Raw genomic sequence first — 16,664 nt, 5'->3', positions numbered from 1 at the left:
AGTCTACCCAGATGTTAGGCGTATACGTAACGCAAGCTTATTATTTCAATTGATATATCATTTCATATGCATTACATTGGTTGTATGAAATGGAATTAGATGATAATGATCTTACACATTAACGATGATTTAGAACCAAATTTTAGAACCAAATCTTAATTTTACAATGTAAAGATAGTTTGTATACATGTTTTTAATAAAACTTAGTTACTATGAAATAAACAAAGTTCAATTAACATTAAGTCAGGTACAAAATGTTATATTTTCTTATTGTTTATTGATTATTATAAGCAATGGGACACCCTTGCCAATAAAGTCACCTCAAAAGAATCTTAATGTATCTAAATTATATACAGATGAAAAGAATCCATTCATTATTCAGCATTAATATTACTATTTAGATGACAATTTCATGGCATCATATTTCATTTTTACGTTGCTTTTTCGTGTGTGGGGGGGGGGGGGGGCAATTGTAATCCAACAAAATTGTACGAATCATTTAAAATGCAGAAAAAGCCTTTCTCGTATGCATGATGTTAGTTCATGTCCATTCTGCCAACTTTTTACATTTTCACTTTGAAACATTGCTTCTTGGTTTATATCAGTCTCGAGATGACCCTTACATTATCACAATCAATATCATACTTTTTTATCATTTTTTCGCTAATTCTTGTTAAAACATTATGTAATGGATATGTACAACATAATTTTCCTGTGATTTGGAATTTCACCCCTAAAGAAATTATTGCAACATGCTCAATATTCTTCAAAGATTTTTTTTAATACCTCGGTCACATTTGCTCTACGGCGGCCGTACGGCTCGGTGTAAAAATGGCAGAGCTAAAAATTGCAGAGGTAAAAATGGCAGAGGTAAAAACGGCAGAGGTAATAATGGCAGAGGTAAAAATGGCAGAGGTAAAAATGGCAGAGGTACGTAATAATGGCAGAGGTACGTAATAATGGCAGAGGTAAAATGAAAGAGGTAAAAATGGCAGAGGTAAAAATGGCAGGGGTTATAATGGCAGAGGTAAAAATGGCAGGGGTTATAATGGGAGAGGTAAAAATGACAGCTCTAGGTAAAATATGGACAGTCTTAAACCCCCACGCAATTCAATTTCAATTCAATTCAATTCAATTCAATTCATTTATTAACCATATACAAAATATTTAAATACAATGTAAAAATAACAATATATAAATGCATAAATGTGACAAAACATGCAAAATATAAATATACAACAAATAAATATAATTTATACATTCATGTAAAAGAAAAATCAACATATGGTAAGAGGCAACCAAAAAGATTAAAATCTTGGAAGGCAGTTGCCCCTTTAGAAGTATTCAAACAATCATTAATTATCATAACGTAATCATTATACATTCACACATCAAACACAGAATCACCCACACCCAACACACATCCATGACCCATTGCACTCAAACAAAAGAGAGAGAAGAGAGGGGGAGGAGGGTACATGTATGTTTAGAAAAGGGAATCAAGATGAATAACCACTAATTAATTGTCTTTTAAGTAAAATTTTAAATGAGGAGGCAGTTGAACAAGAACGAATTATAGGATCTAAATTGTTATAAATTCTAGGTCCTGCATGTTTAAAAGAATTATAAATTTGATTATTAGAGGTCAGTGGAAGATGAAAATGAGAAGCTGAACGAGTATTATACTGGTGAAAATCATTATTACAATTGAAAAAATTCATGTTTCCAGGTGCCATTTCCTGTTTTATATAATACATCAAAACTGCAACTTCAAATTCATAAATATGATAAATATTTAGTGTTTTTAATTCAAAGAAGAGGGGGGCAGATGATGCATAATAGGAATATTTAGTACAGATACGTAAGGCTTTTTTTTCTGCAATTTATGAAAGGGTTCTAATTGATTTTTTTCTATGTTTCCCCAAGTAATATTACAATAATAGATAAAAGGAAGTACAACATAAATAATTGTTTTTCGGGTAAAATAGAACGTAATTTACTGATGATACCAACATTCTTGGAAATCTTATGAAGTAAATTCATGCGATGGTCTCGAAAAGAAAGTTGATCATCCAGTAAAACTCCAAGGAATTTTACTGACTTTGAAATGTTCAAATATAAATTATTTATTTTTACTTTGACTTTGTGGTGAGGAGACTTAATATTTGATTTAGAGAAATACAAAATACATGTTTTATCATAATTGATTGCTAACTTATTGGAATCAACCCAGTCGATAAGTTTGCGGAGTTCTTCATTTGTCTTACGCTGAAGTATATCAAAATCTTTGTGTGAAGACACAATGGGCCGTATGCATAAAGACAAGCAATTGCTTATAAGCAAATGCTTTAAGCAAAAGCAAGAGCTGGTCAAGCAAAAGGGCAAGTTCAAGCAATTGCTTAAATTCGTATGCACAAGCTTTTGCTTGTGCTGAAACCTTTTGCTTGCACTGCCTAAGCAATTGCTTATGTGTTGGACAAAGGATCGTTACGGTTGTGCGAACATCGCACAGTAGGACAACGACGCTTCGTGCCCGACCTGGCAGCAGTATTTTTTTATTACGCAAATAGGGGGAAAACAGCGCAGAGCATCAGGGGGGTTTCTGTGTAGATCGATGGACAAAAATTGCCGTAAAAAGTCTAAAATAACAGGAATTTGATTAGATATGAAATCACAACATAACCTCTGGAATATGGAGCTTGAAACGGTATGAAAATTTAATCCTTAAACGAGAATGCCATGAGTAAGCAAGAGCTCAAGCTGGTCCGGAGGTGCTTGAAAAAACGCAAGCAATTGCTTATCAAGACAAGTAAAAGGTTTGTTTTATACGGTTTTAAGCAATTGCTTGTTTGGTAAGCATTTGCTTAATACGAGTAGTAAGCAATTGTTTGTGCTTGTAAGCAAAAGCTTTTGCTTATAAGCAATTGCTTGTTTGTGTGCATACCGATTCAAGCAAAAGGCTAGCACAAGCAATTGCTTGTTTTTATGCATACGGCCCAATGTTGGTATCATCAGCAAACAAAATGAAATGGAAAATGATGAAACATTACATAAATCATTGACATATAATAGTAAAAGCAGGGGGCCGAGTACGGACCCCTGCGGAATTCCGCATTCCACATTTGAAAAAGATGAGTTATTATTATTAAAGGTTGTCAAAAAGCCCCCGCATGTACATAGATTAAATTAGAAGTGCATGTCACGGTTAGGCATTTCATCATATCATTATGTCTTCATCGGCCTAACAATGCTATTTACGAATTCGTTGGAGGTGTTCCGTGAACGCTTTTTAAAAAGAAATCAAACGACAGATATTTTTTCATTTAATTTATCAGGAGAAAAATGAAACTGCACTAATCTCATTCATCATTTTATAACATTCCTTTTTGTCTGGCTGTTTTTTTTTTATATCTAAAGTTTTGCCAGGTTTACCGATGCAAAAAGGAGGAAGAGTAGACATAAGAGAGGTGGAGAGACAGAGAGGGATAGAGAACAGAGCTGGGAAAGCTTAGACGTTGAAATTGTCACGCACGAATGATTGTGGTTAAATATTATGTCCTTATTTGTAATGTCGTCTGTACTATTCTTTTTGAATATTTGAATGACAATAAGCATGCGTTCCCAGGCTTGGCACTGAATATGTAACTGATTATGAAAATCAATAATAATCTTGCTTTGACTGGTAAACCAATTTGGGGTCGGATTCTTTGCATAAAAGAAGACCCTGAACCTTAACCACTGCATCCAATATGAAATAAACGCCTTGATGGTCAAAACCCTTGGAAGCGGAAGTGCTGTTGGGTATTTTGTACACCATAAGCAGCACCCTCTTGGCAATTACCTTGGTATGCTAAAATGTAGAGATTTGATACAAATGTTATTTTTCAAACAGAAGAAAAAACATTGTTTATTATCTTATTCTTATTATTTTTGTTGTAATTCATTTTCTTACCGAAAAGAACTTCATTTAGTTGAAATAATTTTTTGTGTCATTTTCCCCCTTAACCTAATCCACTTTCATTTTGGAGTGAAAACTTTTTTTCTCGGCTTCTTAACAAACCAGCACCCCATATCTCTTTCATTTTTGCCTCTGCCATCTTACCTTTGCCATTTTCAACTCCGCCATTTTTTACAATGTTTGAAAATTTACACTTAAAACTCAAAAATTCCTGCAACAGAGTCTGGAGAACACCTGGAATCTTACTGCACTGTGTAATCTTACATGCATTTGTGTAAAATAACAGAAATTGGTATTTTGTGCGTGTACCCTTACAAATGTATTGTAATAAAACTGTTTTCCCCTTTTTAAAAACATCTGTTCTGTAAAATTGTAGAAATATAGTGGAAAATCCTCCTGTTATTATAATTTACAAAATTATTTGTTTTGTTTTTTTCTGTAAAACCTGTTTTTTTATTTTTCTTCTGTAGAATCTACTGTTTTTTCCAATAGTGTACCTCGGCCACTTTTACCCCTGCCATTATCACATCTTCCATTTTTACCTCTTGTCCTTTATGCCTCTGCTCTTTTTACCTCTGCCGTTTTTACCTCTGCAATTTTTACCTCTGCCATTATTACCTCTGCCATTTTTACCTCTGCCATTATTACCTCTGCCATTTTTACCTCTGCCATTTTTACCTCTGCCATTATTACCTCTGCCATTATCACCTCTGCCATTTTTACCTGGCACCGGCCGTACGGCGAGTCGAAAACAGCAGTTTTAACATTTTTTTGTACCAGCTACATAATTGGTTTGAATAAATATCAATAAAACGGCTGTTTTGGACTGGCCGTACGGCTGCCGTAGAGCAAATGTGACCGAGGTATAAGGAATTCCGTGGTACTGAAGGACGCACCTCCAATTTGTTAATTTTGCTTAGTAATTACCAGTACACTAAAAACAATCATCATACAATATTCAAAATACAATATGAGAATAATAATCTACACACAAAATAGGAAAGAACACCAGCTTATGTCTGGAGATTATTGAAATAAATCAAGTTTCTGTTAAGAGACGCTCCTCATCAGCTGGTGATAAAAAAGAATATTAAAGGAAAATGAAACCCTTGAAACCAGCTGAATCCATATCAAAGAGAAAAATCAAAGAAACATATTGTTGAAAGTTTGAGGAAGATTGAATGAATAATAAGAAAGTTATGAGCATTTGAATATTGAGATTACTAATGCCATGTAGATCCTCCCATTGGCAATGCGACCAAGATCTGTGATGTCACACACGTACAACTCCCTCATTACTTTAGTACTTATTTCACTTATGTTTCGATGATCGAAACTATTTATTTGTTGCAGATACCATAATATATGTTTATAGGTAAAAATCGGTTTCAGCCTAAAATTTCAGCTTCGAAACATGTCATAAAACATCGAGCAACAAGTTTCGACCGAATGCTTCAAATTTCTCCAAAGTAGCAGATTCCGTCTAGGATGAAGCTTGTCCAATTAGTATTATGTAAAACAAAGTTCGTAGTTCCTGCCAAAGAAGTAAGTGTGCTTAGATATTGTTTTAAAAGGTTTTCTGAACCAATTATCTAAAATGTAAAAATGAAAATGAAGAAAACCTTCACGTGGTTAAATGTTCATTTGCATAAATTTTGCATACTGTGAGGTCGCCGTATAGATAACAGAATGCGACATGTCTTGTATGAAAAAAGGTATAAAATTCATTGTTTTATACTTGTCAAGGATAAGGAGAACGGAAAGAAATAATTGAGTTGAGGAGAAATTATTTTGATGATAATTATTTTAGAAATAACATTAGTTTCTTTGGATATGTAAGCTACGTAGATTTGGGACATGAAACCAAAACTGAAGTTAGCACTAAATTTGCATTGTTTATATAAAGCAATGAGTAGTAATGTCCAGGGTTTATGAAAGCTTATATATCTATGGAATATTATTGACAGAGATATTATAGAAGCATTTCAGATTTATAAAATAACTGTGTATTATGAATCAAACTAGACCAAAGCAATTTAATGTGGCTAGTCAAAGGAATTTAAGCAAACTTTTAAAGAGTTGTTTTGAGTAGGATTTACAATTTGTCAAGTGAAATATTTATACTTAAATTCAAGTTGAATTTATTGTATTTTCCTGGAGATTTATTTTCCAGTGCAAACATCAAAAGGATTACTGATGTAGCTTTTTCTTGAATATTTGCCAGGAAAATAATGCAGATATTTCATGAAGATAATTATGATTACTACTGATAATTTTATGGTCCTTTTGCAAGTTAAGATAGAGCTGTCAAAAGTCAATAATCACACAAAGAGACATGGTTTGATGTTTTATTCAGGTTCATCATTTATTTTGAGAAAGTACTATTCAAAGTGTGATTTAATCTAGACAAAATAGTCTAATTTCCGGTTCAATTGTTTATTCTTTACAGATTGAATTTTGTTCTTCATAAACCATAAACCATACTATTCAATTTCTGGTGGAACTTCGCTGAGTTGTTACTACGATGGCGGAGGACAAGAAGTCGCTGAAACTCAAGAGAAGGGGAGCGAAAGCCAGGCTCACCAGACACAGTAACGGTCTTCAGATTTTGCTTAACAATAACAGAGAAGTGCCAGAAATTCAGTCTGCATATAGCAAGTTTGAGCAAGCATATGGAGACCTACAAGAAACCCATGAGAACTTTACTATGACTATTGATGATGATGCTGAGTTTGAGATAGAGGAACAGTGGATGGGTGATTGCCAAAAAGAATTCCTGAAATTGCAGATAGAGGTTACAGATTACTGTTCTCAAACCAGCTCAGGAGTCAAGACGCCAACAGAACAAGTACTACCACAGTCAGAGATGCCGCCAATGCAGGGAGGGTCTCCTATACCTCCAGAATCGGCAATCTTGTATCCCCCTCCACTGCAAAAACCAGACACTTCTCCAGGTATGTCAGATGCTAGATGCAGTTTTAAGGTGGAGAAGCCGAAGTTACCCAAGTTTGCTGGAGATGTTCGGGACTATGAGATATTCAGATCAGACTTCGTTCACATGGTTGATTCGCGTTATGGAAAACGTGATGCAATGACAATCCTGAGAAGCTGTCTCGTTGGCCGTGCACACGACTTAATCCAAGGCATAGGTCAGGATTATGATACTGCCTGGGATCTATTAGATGCCATGTATGGAGATGCTAGAATTGTTGCTGATACAATAATCAATGACCTGAGCAAATTCAAACCACTGAAAGAGAACGAAGACAACAAATTTTGTGAGTTTGTCAACCTTGTGAGAAGAAGCTATAACATCCTTAAGCTAGTTGGAAAGAAGGGTGACATGGACAACAGTCACATGTTAGCAACCATAGAGAGAAAATTGTGCGCAGTTGATAGGAAGAATTGGTTTAGATACCAAGAATCAGAGAAGCAAGCTGCAAGCTTTGAAACTTTGTTGACATGGCTGAACCTGGAAATGAAAGCTAGGATGAGAGCTTCAGCACCATTGAGATCACAGATGCAAAGTGAAGGAAAGTCTGCGAATATTCATCATTTGTCATACAAAGAAAAGAGCAAACCAGACCATAGTGATAGATACCATGCAGAGCAGCCACGAGACAGAGCTCAGAGACAACATTGCTGCTGGCATTGCAAGACTGATGAGCACTGGGTAGATCAGTGTAAGCGTATAATCTCCATGGCTGCCCCAGAAAGACTGAAGTTCTTCAAGGAAAATAGATGCTGCTTTAGCTGCCTAAAGAAAGCAGGGAAAAACCACTACATGGCAAACTGTAGGAGAAGGCAGAAATGTTCAGAGCAAGGGTGCACTTACTATCACCATCCTTTGTTGCACTTTGAAGCGAGTCAACAGATGGAAAATGAGAGCAGTAAAAATGACATTAACGTTGCGACTACAGTTGGAGCATCGTTGCTGCCAATCTTATCCATAGACATTGACAGTGATACCAGAGCAAATGTCCTGTTAGATAGCGGTTCACAAGTTAGTTTGATAAAAAAATTCACTCGCCGAGAGACTCCAGTTGAAAGGCACCAAAACGAGCATCACAATAAAGAAGCTTGGCGAAGATGAAGAAGAGTTAGAGACTTTCAGATATAGAGTGCCGATTAGAGAAGCAAACACAACCAAGAAACACCAGATTATTGAGGTTGTCGGCGTACCTTCAATAACAGAGGAAGAAGCTGTTAGTCTGAAAGACCTCAAAGATCAATTTGATATACCTAACCTGAACAGAGATAGTGGACCAGTGGAGATCTTGATTGGAATAGATCATCCAAGATACATAGTAGGTGGTAAACTAAAGAAGAGAGGTAACTGCATAGCAAGAAAAACTCCATTAGGATGGGTAATCTTTGGTGCCACAGAGAAGCGAACCATGTGTGTCAATGTCCTTCACGTAGCAGTTCAGAGTCCAGATTTGTCAGAATTTTGGCGAATGGAATCTCAAGGTGTAAGTTGTCAGTGCCAAGAGACTAAGTTAACCCTTGATGAACAGAAAGAGGAAGAGATCATCAGAGCTTCTTCACAGAAGAAAGGAAAGCAGTGGGAAATAGGTTATCCATGGCAAAGGGATCCTAATGAACTCCCAGATAATAAGAGTCAAGCAGTGAAAATCCTTGAGTCAACTGAAAAAAGACTTTCTAGAAACCCAGAGCACGCAGAAGCTTACAACAAGCAAATCCATGAACTGGAAGAAATGGGGTTTGCTAAGAAACTCACAGCAGCAGACATCGAGAAGTATGAAGGACCAGTTCATTACATATCACATCATGCTATTGTAAGACCAGAAAAAAAGAGCACCCCTATCAGAATTGTTTTTAATTCTTCTGCATCTTACCAAGGTCATCGGTTAAATGAATACTGGATGAAAGGTCCTGATCTCTTGAACAGTTTGGTCGGAGTGCTCCTGAGATTCAGGGAAAATGAAGTGGCCTTATGTGGGGATATCTCTAAGATGTACCATCGTGTGTCAATCCCAGAGATAGATCAACATGTCCATAGGTTCTTATGGAGAGACATGGATGGGAACAGAGAACCTGATGTCTACATGATGAAGGTTGTCACTTTCGGTGACAAACCAGCCCCAGCAATCGCCCAGACTGCTCTGAAGCTTACAGCAGAACAAGGAGAGTGTACACATCCTCATGCTGCTTCTGTTTTGAAAAGGAATGTGTATATGGATGACATTTGCGACTCTGTACAGACTGTAGATGAAGCCAGGAAACTAAGTGCAGAGATAGATGAAGTGTTAAATGACGGAGGCTTCAAATTTAAAGGGTGGATTTCCAATGAATCTGATGTGGGAGACCTCACCCAAGGAAAGATGAAATTACTAGATGACATAGCTGAGGAGAAGGTCCTAGGAGTAGTTTGGGACAGAGAAAATGACACCTTCTCATACAAAGTAAAGCTGAGAGACAGTGTACTGAATTCAAGAATAGATGGAGAGTGTCAAGAAAGATTAACTAAGAGGAAAATCCTCTGTCAAATCGCCCACATATTTGATCCCATAGGATTTGCTGCCCCAGTGATTGTTAGAGCCAAGATAGGGATGCAGAAATTGTGGCAAAGAGGCTACAACTGGGACGACCCTCTTACTGAAAAGGAAGATGTGGACTGGAGGCTTCTGTTCGAGGAAATGAAAGGATTGAATGAAGTATCTCTCGAAAGATGTCTAACACCTCCTGAAGCTCAAGGTAAACCAGTGTTGTGCATTTTCTCTGATGCATCAGAAAATGCATACGGTGCATGTGCATATCTAAGGTGGCAAACCGGAGATGGCAAGTTCGAGACTCGCTTTGTTGCATCCAAGTCAAAGGTAGCACCATTAAAGACATTGACAATACCCAGATTGGAGCTACAAGCCGCCGTATTAGCTACCAGACTGTACAAGTCGATCACTGAAGAGATGAGATTAGAGGTTGAGAAAGTGATGCTCTTTACCGACAGCATGATAACTCTACAGTGGATCAAGTCTTCGGCCAGGATATATAAGCCTTTTGTGTCAAGCAGAATAGGGGAGATTCAGACTCTCACTGATCCCTCAAGCTGGAAACATATACCTGGTGAAGATAACCCAGCAGACAAAGTGTCAAGAGGAATTGCAGTAAACGACCTTATGAATGAATGGAAGTGCGGTCCTAGATTCCTGCATCTTGACGAAACAGAGTGGCCAGTAGACAAGGTGAATAATGATCAGAGTCTTGAGAATCTAGAGAGACGAAAGACGAATCAGAAGGTATTAGTTGTCAACATGTCAGTTGCTCCCATCGAATCTGAACGTTTCTCAAGTTGGCGAAAGTTAGTAAGAGTGACTGCCTACGTTTTCAGATTTGTGCGGATTCTTAAGTCAAAGCTCAAGAAAGAATCCATGCCAGATGCTGATGTGACGTTAGCCCCAGCAGAGTTGAAGAAAGCTGAGCTATATTGGACAAAGGAAGTGCAAAAGGGTCTGAAAGGCAGATTTGAGAGAGGAGAGTTCAGAACCCTTACCCCTTTCGTTGACAACGAAGGAGTAATCAGAGTAGGAGGAAGAGTTGAGAACTTAGTAACATCATATGAATCTAAACATCCAGCTCTGCTCCCAGGTTCCCATCACATAGCTCTACTTTTCACACGTCACATTCATGAGATTGGACACCCAGGTATTGAGACGACAACCGCCAAGGCGAGACGCAAGTTTTGGATCTTACAAGGACATCGTTTGGCGAAAACTGTCAAGCATCGCTGTGTTAAATGCAGGTCAACAGAATGTAAGCGTGAGACCCAGAAGAGGCTGATTTACCCAGTAGTCGTGTCGCACCTCACACTCCACCATTTCATTACACCTCCTGTGACTATTTTGGCCCCTTTCAAGTAAAGGTTGGTCGTAATAAGAGGGCCAAACATTATGGTGTAATCTTTACATGTCTAAATACGCGTGCCGTTCATCTGGAAATCGCAACAGATTGTTCAACAATGGAATTTCTCCAAGTCCTAAGGAGATTCTTAGCAGTGAGGGGACGACCAGCTCAGATCCTTAGCGACAATGGAACTCAATTTGTGGGAGCTCAACGCGAACTTCGCGAGATGATATCGGGATGGAGTGAAGATGAGCTCAAAGATTTCTGTGCAGATAAGGGGATACAGTGGAAGTTCATCACCCCTAATGCACCCCACCAAAATGGGTGCGCTGAATCTCTTGTTAAAAGTGCCAAAATATCAATCAAGAAAGCAATTGGTGAGCAAGTGCTCACACCATTTGAGTTGTATACATGCTTTCTTGAAGTAGCTAATCTTATGAATGAGAGACCGATAGGACGGAAATGCAATGACCCAGATGATGGAAATTATTTGTGTCCAAATGATATGTTGTTAGGTAGGTCTTCTAGAAATGTTCCCCATGGTCCATTTATAAAGCAAACAAAGAATCCTCGCGATCGCGTAGAATTTGTCCAGCAAATAGTGGATTCATTTTGGAAGCAGTGGTCTCAAAACGTCCTACCACTTCTAGTACCATGTAGAAAGTGGAACACGGATCGAAGGAACGTTAGAGTTGGTGACGTCGTAATGACTGCAGAGAGCAATGCAATTCGTGGAAAGTGGACTATAGCAAGAATCACTCAGGTTTATCCGGGACCTGATGGTAAAGTTCGAAATGTGAAGCTAAAAACTGTTTCCGGAGAGTATCGTAGACCCATTACAAAACTAGCGGTTATCTACCCAACAGAAGGTTATATTGACTAAATTAAAGACTTTGAGACTGAACGTTCATTTCAGCTGAATTCGTTGAAAATTATTGATATGTTATACATGTATTTATTCATTTGCATGTCATATGATATATTTGTTTGAGAAATTTCAAGTTTTCAAAAGGTCTCCTCTTCCGGAGGGGCGGGAGGATGTTTCGATGATCGAAACTATTTATTTGTTGCAGATACCATAATATATGTTTATAGGTAAAAATCGGTTTCAGCCTAAAATTTCAGCTTCGAAACATGTCATAAAACATCGAGCAACAAGTTTCGACCGAATGCTTCAAATTTCTCCAAAGTAGCAGATTCCGTCTAGGATGAAGCTTGTCCAATTAGTATTATGTAAAACAAAGTTCGTAGTTCCTGCCAAAGAAGTAAGTGTGCTTAGATATTGTTTTAAAAGGTTTTCTGAACCAATTATCTAAAATGTAAAAATGAAAATGAAGAAAACCTTCACGTGGTTAAATGTTCATTTGCATAAATTTTGCATACTGTGAGGTCGCCGTATAGATAACAGAATGCGACATGTCTTGTATGAAAAAAGGTATAAAATTCATTGTTTTATACTTGTCAAGGATAAGGAGAACGGAAAGAAATAATTGAGTTGAGGAGAAATTATTTTGATGATAATTATTTTAGAAATAACATTAGTTTCTTTGGATATGTAAGCTACGTAGATTTGGGACATGAAACCAAAACTGAAGTTAGCACTAAATTTGCATTGTTTATATAAAGCAATGAGTAGTAATGTCCAGGGTTTATGAAAGCTTATATATCTATGGAATATTATTGACAGAGATATTATAGAAGCATTTCAGATTTATAAAATAACTGTGTATTATGAATCAAACTAGACCAAAGCAATTTAATGTGGCTAGTCAAAGGAATTTAAGCAAACTTTTAAAGAGTTGTTTTGAGTAGGATTTACAATTTGTCAAGTGAAATATTTATACTTAAATTCAAGTTGAATTTATTGTATTTTCCTGGAGATTTATTTTCCAGTGCAAACATCAAAAGGATTACTGATGTAGCTTTTTCTTGAATATTTGCTAGGAAAATAATGCAGATATTTCATGAAGATAATTATGATTACTACTGATAATTTTATGGTCCTTTTGCAAGTTAAGATAGAGCTGTCAAAAGTCAATAATCACACAAAGAGACATGGTTTGATGTTTTATTCAGGTTCATCATTTATTTTGAGAAAGTACTATTCAAAGTGTGATTTAATCTAGACAAAATAGTCTAATTTCCGGTTCAATTGTTTATTCTTTACAGATTGAATTTTGTTCTTCATAAACCATAAACCAACTTATATTCTCACTTTTCTAGAGTCTATCATAAGGTGAGGTGTTCTCTTTATGAGAGGACAAGTACAGAGGTTTCACAAGATTATATAATTGATGAATCGTTTGTCATATGATTAGAATGAGCAAAAAGAGATGTATATTTTCAGTGTCCAAAAGGGGAGAGTTGTTCATCTGTAACATCATAGATCTTGGTCGCATTGCCAATGGGAGGATCTCCATAGCATTAGTGATCTCGACATTCAAATGCTCATAACTCTTCTATTGCTAGTCCTATTTTACTCAAACTTTTGTTGATCTTATTCTTTGATTTTTCTGCTTTCATAAAAGCTAACTTGCTCCAAGAGTTTCATTCTCCTTTAAGATTAAAATACAGTTCAAACATTATGAAAAAGTAACAAATAACAAGGACATTTAAAAAAATAATTCAGGCTTACAGGTTTATAAAAAGGAGGAAACAGAAAGAAAGAAAAAAGTAAGAAAGAAAGAGAAGGGAATAAGTAAAGAAAAAAAGAGAAAGAAAAACAAAGAAAGAAAAGAAAGGAAGAAAGAAAGAAAACAAAAGAAAGAAAGAAAACAAAAGAAAGAAGGCATGAAAAGAAAAAAGAAAAATGAAAGAAAGAGAGAGAGAGAGGAAAGTAAAGCCGGATAAAAGTAAGAAAGGAGAAAGAGCAAAGCAAGAAGAGAGAGGGAGGGTGTTTAAATGGAAAGAGAGAGAGAGAAAGCGAAATGGAAAAGGAGGGGGAAAAGCAGACCACTGACATGCATTTTTAAAAAATTCTATTCGATCGCTCAAGGAAGACGAAACTAGAATGTTAAAAAAATGTATGTTCGATTGGTGGCATATTAAGATAAGAGCTCTCGAAGAGTATTAAGAATTATAATGACATTTGGTTCTAAGCACAGATCTCTCTCAGTCCATGGACCTAATAGCCTACATTTTGGATGTTATTATGGCTACAATAATAGTTCATTGCTGAAAAAAAAAATCGTTTCTGTTGCAATTTGTTTTGGGTTTACACTTACATTCTCTTTTCATTCATTCTGTGCATTGTTTCCAAGTGGAAGCCAGAAAGTAGTGACTAAATATGTTATTTTAATAATAAAAGTACATAGGGCACTATATTGTTTTTGTGAAAAACTATAATTGAATATAGTACAAAGAATGCAGTAATACAGTGCTTGGCATCGTCGGCTTGCTCATTAGCATACCTTCCATTGTAGACAGCAATGTTATATTCAATAATTTTACATGATATATTGTTGAATTCCAGGCTTGTTTGATTGTATGTGCTTATTCAGATCAAGTTAACAGAGGTGTCCTTCGTACTTTGTAGGGCCTATGTATGGCCCAAAAAAGTAATTATGCCCATGCTTGCGTAGTAAATGGGTATATACCTTTCACGGATAACTCATCTTTAGACGGTGAGAGTTAGAAAAAACAATCTACCTGATTATGCCTACGGTATAAATTTGACCAATTGGTGGCCAGGAAAACAGGGTGGTTTTAAAACCAGCGTGTATATTAACTAAGGGGAGGTGATTATCTACCAACCAATCTTGCATCTGAATCGACAGCTACAGCATCTGAATCTCCTGCTGGTTCTATGGCAGGGGCTAGGTCGGCATTGGTAGGGTATGAGCTGAGTTGCTTGATGGTCATTTTACTCTTCTCATAGGAAACTTTCGTTCCGGACGGACTGAATATCCAAAAGATACCCTGTCCTATAGCAGGTGATTCCAGCGAAGATTGGTAGACACCATTGAGATTGGTGTACCCCTGATCGTTGACCCACCAACCACCTTTAATGGTTGACATTAGATTACTAGTCGATGAAAGGTCATTGTCTTCAGTTGAGAAGGGAAGGCCATTGAGCGTGGTAGTTGGATCACCTGATGAGAGAAGTTGGGTTATGATGAATAATTTTCATATGTTTGTAGGCCTTTAATCGTGGAATAAAATGTTATATCGCGCACACACGACAAATAAATTTTCTCTCTCACACACCCTCACACACACCCTACCCCTTACACACCCACACAAACCCGCCCATACAGTAACAACACGCCAAGCTCCTGTGTCTGAGTCTGATGGCGGCGCGAGCTAACAGTCAGCGCAGTCAGTAAAGTATATACACATCTAAGAAAATACAGTTTTCATTATTTTAAAGTTAGATCGTTGTCGTCATCATTATCGTCAACATCATCATCATTGATCATCAATATCATTTTCCTCATCATCTTCATCATTATCATTTTCATTGTCACGATCATCATCATCATTTTCTTCATCACCAGGGGCGTAGACAACGGGGGGGATGAGGGGGATGCATCCCCCCCAACTCACAAGGTGGGGGGGATGGCATGTACAATCATCCCCCCCAGGTTTGGGGGAATGATATTTGGTTACTTAATAAGTCATAATGATGATAATTATAGTAATAATAATAATGATAACAATTATAATAATAATAATAATTATTATTATGATGATGATAATAATAATCCTCATCATTATTGTAATTGTGTTTATTGTTATTAGCCGCATTCACACGGTGAAAGCCAATTCAGACGGTAAAAAAAAGAAAATCTTACAAGTATTTTGTGGTTATCTTTACCGTGTTTACACTTAATCGGCAATTGGTTCTGAACCAATTGCCGATGCAGAATCGGCATTTGGATTGCGTTTACACGTTGTTACGAGCCGATGCAAAAACTTGAAATGATACGCATACCTACAATATACGTCATAATAAAGACAACGCTGGATCAGTGCGCTAACAATTACGTCACAATGGTAAAGTAATTGAAATGCGCACAAATTGCCGGTGCAGAATCGGCTTTCTGTTTACACGTAGTAAAAAAGCCGATTCTGCATCGGCTCGCGGTTCAGAACCTACTACTTTGGTGGTGCAAATTGCCGGTTCTGAACCGCGAGCCGATTCAAGTTACTCGCGTTTACACGCTATGAAAAAGCCGATGCTGCATCGGCTCGCGGTTCAGAACCGCGAGCCGATTCAAATGCCGATTAAGTGTAAACACGGTGTGTGGTTTGGAAACCACAAGATTAATCGCGCATATTTTGCAGTGCGCGCAATCTCGCAGTATTGTTACTCCATGGATCATAGTGATACTGTTTATGTTTTTTGTATCTGTATGTTAATGAGCCGCCAGCCAATATCCATCTATGGATACTATGCCTGTTTCTTTGAGGTAAAAAAAAGCATAGTATGTACGTATTCATTATGCTTTATAATGAACAGACATATTGTTATTTGTTTGTTGTTTATGTGTTCTATTCACAAATGGCCACAGAGGCTGTTTTCATTCATAACCACATACCCATATCAAGACAACAAAGACTATACCTGCGTGTACACAGTTGACATTGTTTTTTTTTTTCTGAAGAGGTGTAACAGAAAAATTCACAGAGATAAAATAAATACGTAGTGTGGTTCAATATGCAATACTATGTGTCAGTCCATTCTGTATTCGTATGCCACGGTGTGTAGATCTTGTCGATGTATGTCTGTCCATTCAAGGCGTAGTATGTGTGTGGTGCGCGCACCCGTGTGTGTGTGTGTGCGTGTGCGTGCGCGCTTGTGTGTGTTATTTTACCTCATTAAGTATGCATCAGATTGCAC

The 16,664-nt window shown here is 37.0% G+C and overlaps 2 protein-coding genes across 3 annotated transcripts in view; one reads left to right on the top strand and one right to left on the bottom strand.

The window, feature by feature from the left end:
- Positions 1–6,482: 6,482 nt before the first annotated feature.
- Positions 6,483–10,839, top strand: LOC135156185 (uncharacterized). The gene is made up of 2 exons (XM_064107827.1): positions 6,483–7,961; positions 8,002–10,839. Exons 1-2 carry the CDS (start codon positions 6,483–6,485, stop codon positions 10,837–10,839), a joined length of 4,317 nt encoding a protein of 1,438 aa, XP_063963897.1.
- A 2,042-nt stretch (positions 10,840–12,881) lies between these two features.
- Positions 12,882–16,664, bottom strand: part of LOC129273131 (hepatitis A virus cellular receptor 1-like) — a 21,694-nt gene continuing 17,911 nt past the window's right edge. For both annotated transcript variants that reach the window (XM_064107161.1, XM_054910173.2), the window contains exon 5: positions 12,882–14,913. In XM_064107161.1, coding sequence (XP_063963231.1) covers positions 14,564–14,913 — 350 coding nt within the window. In that variant the 3' untranslated portion in view covers positions 12,882–14,563. The remainder of the gene's footprint in view (positions 14,914–16,664) is intronic.

Source organism: Lytechinus pictus, chromosome 12 (genome assembly GCF_037042905.1).
Source record: "Lytechinus pictus isolate F3 Inbred chromosome 12, Lp3.0, whole genome shotgun sequence".
Lineage (NCBI taxonomy): Eukaryota > Metazoa > Echinodermata > Echinoidea > Temnopleuroida > Toxopneustidae > Lytechinus > Lytechinus pictus.
This window is presented reverse-complemented; position numbering and strand designations above follow the sequence as displayed.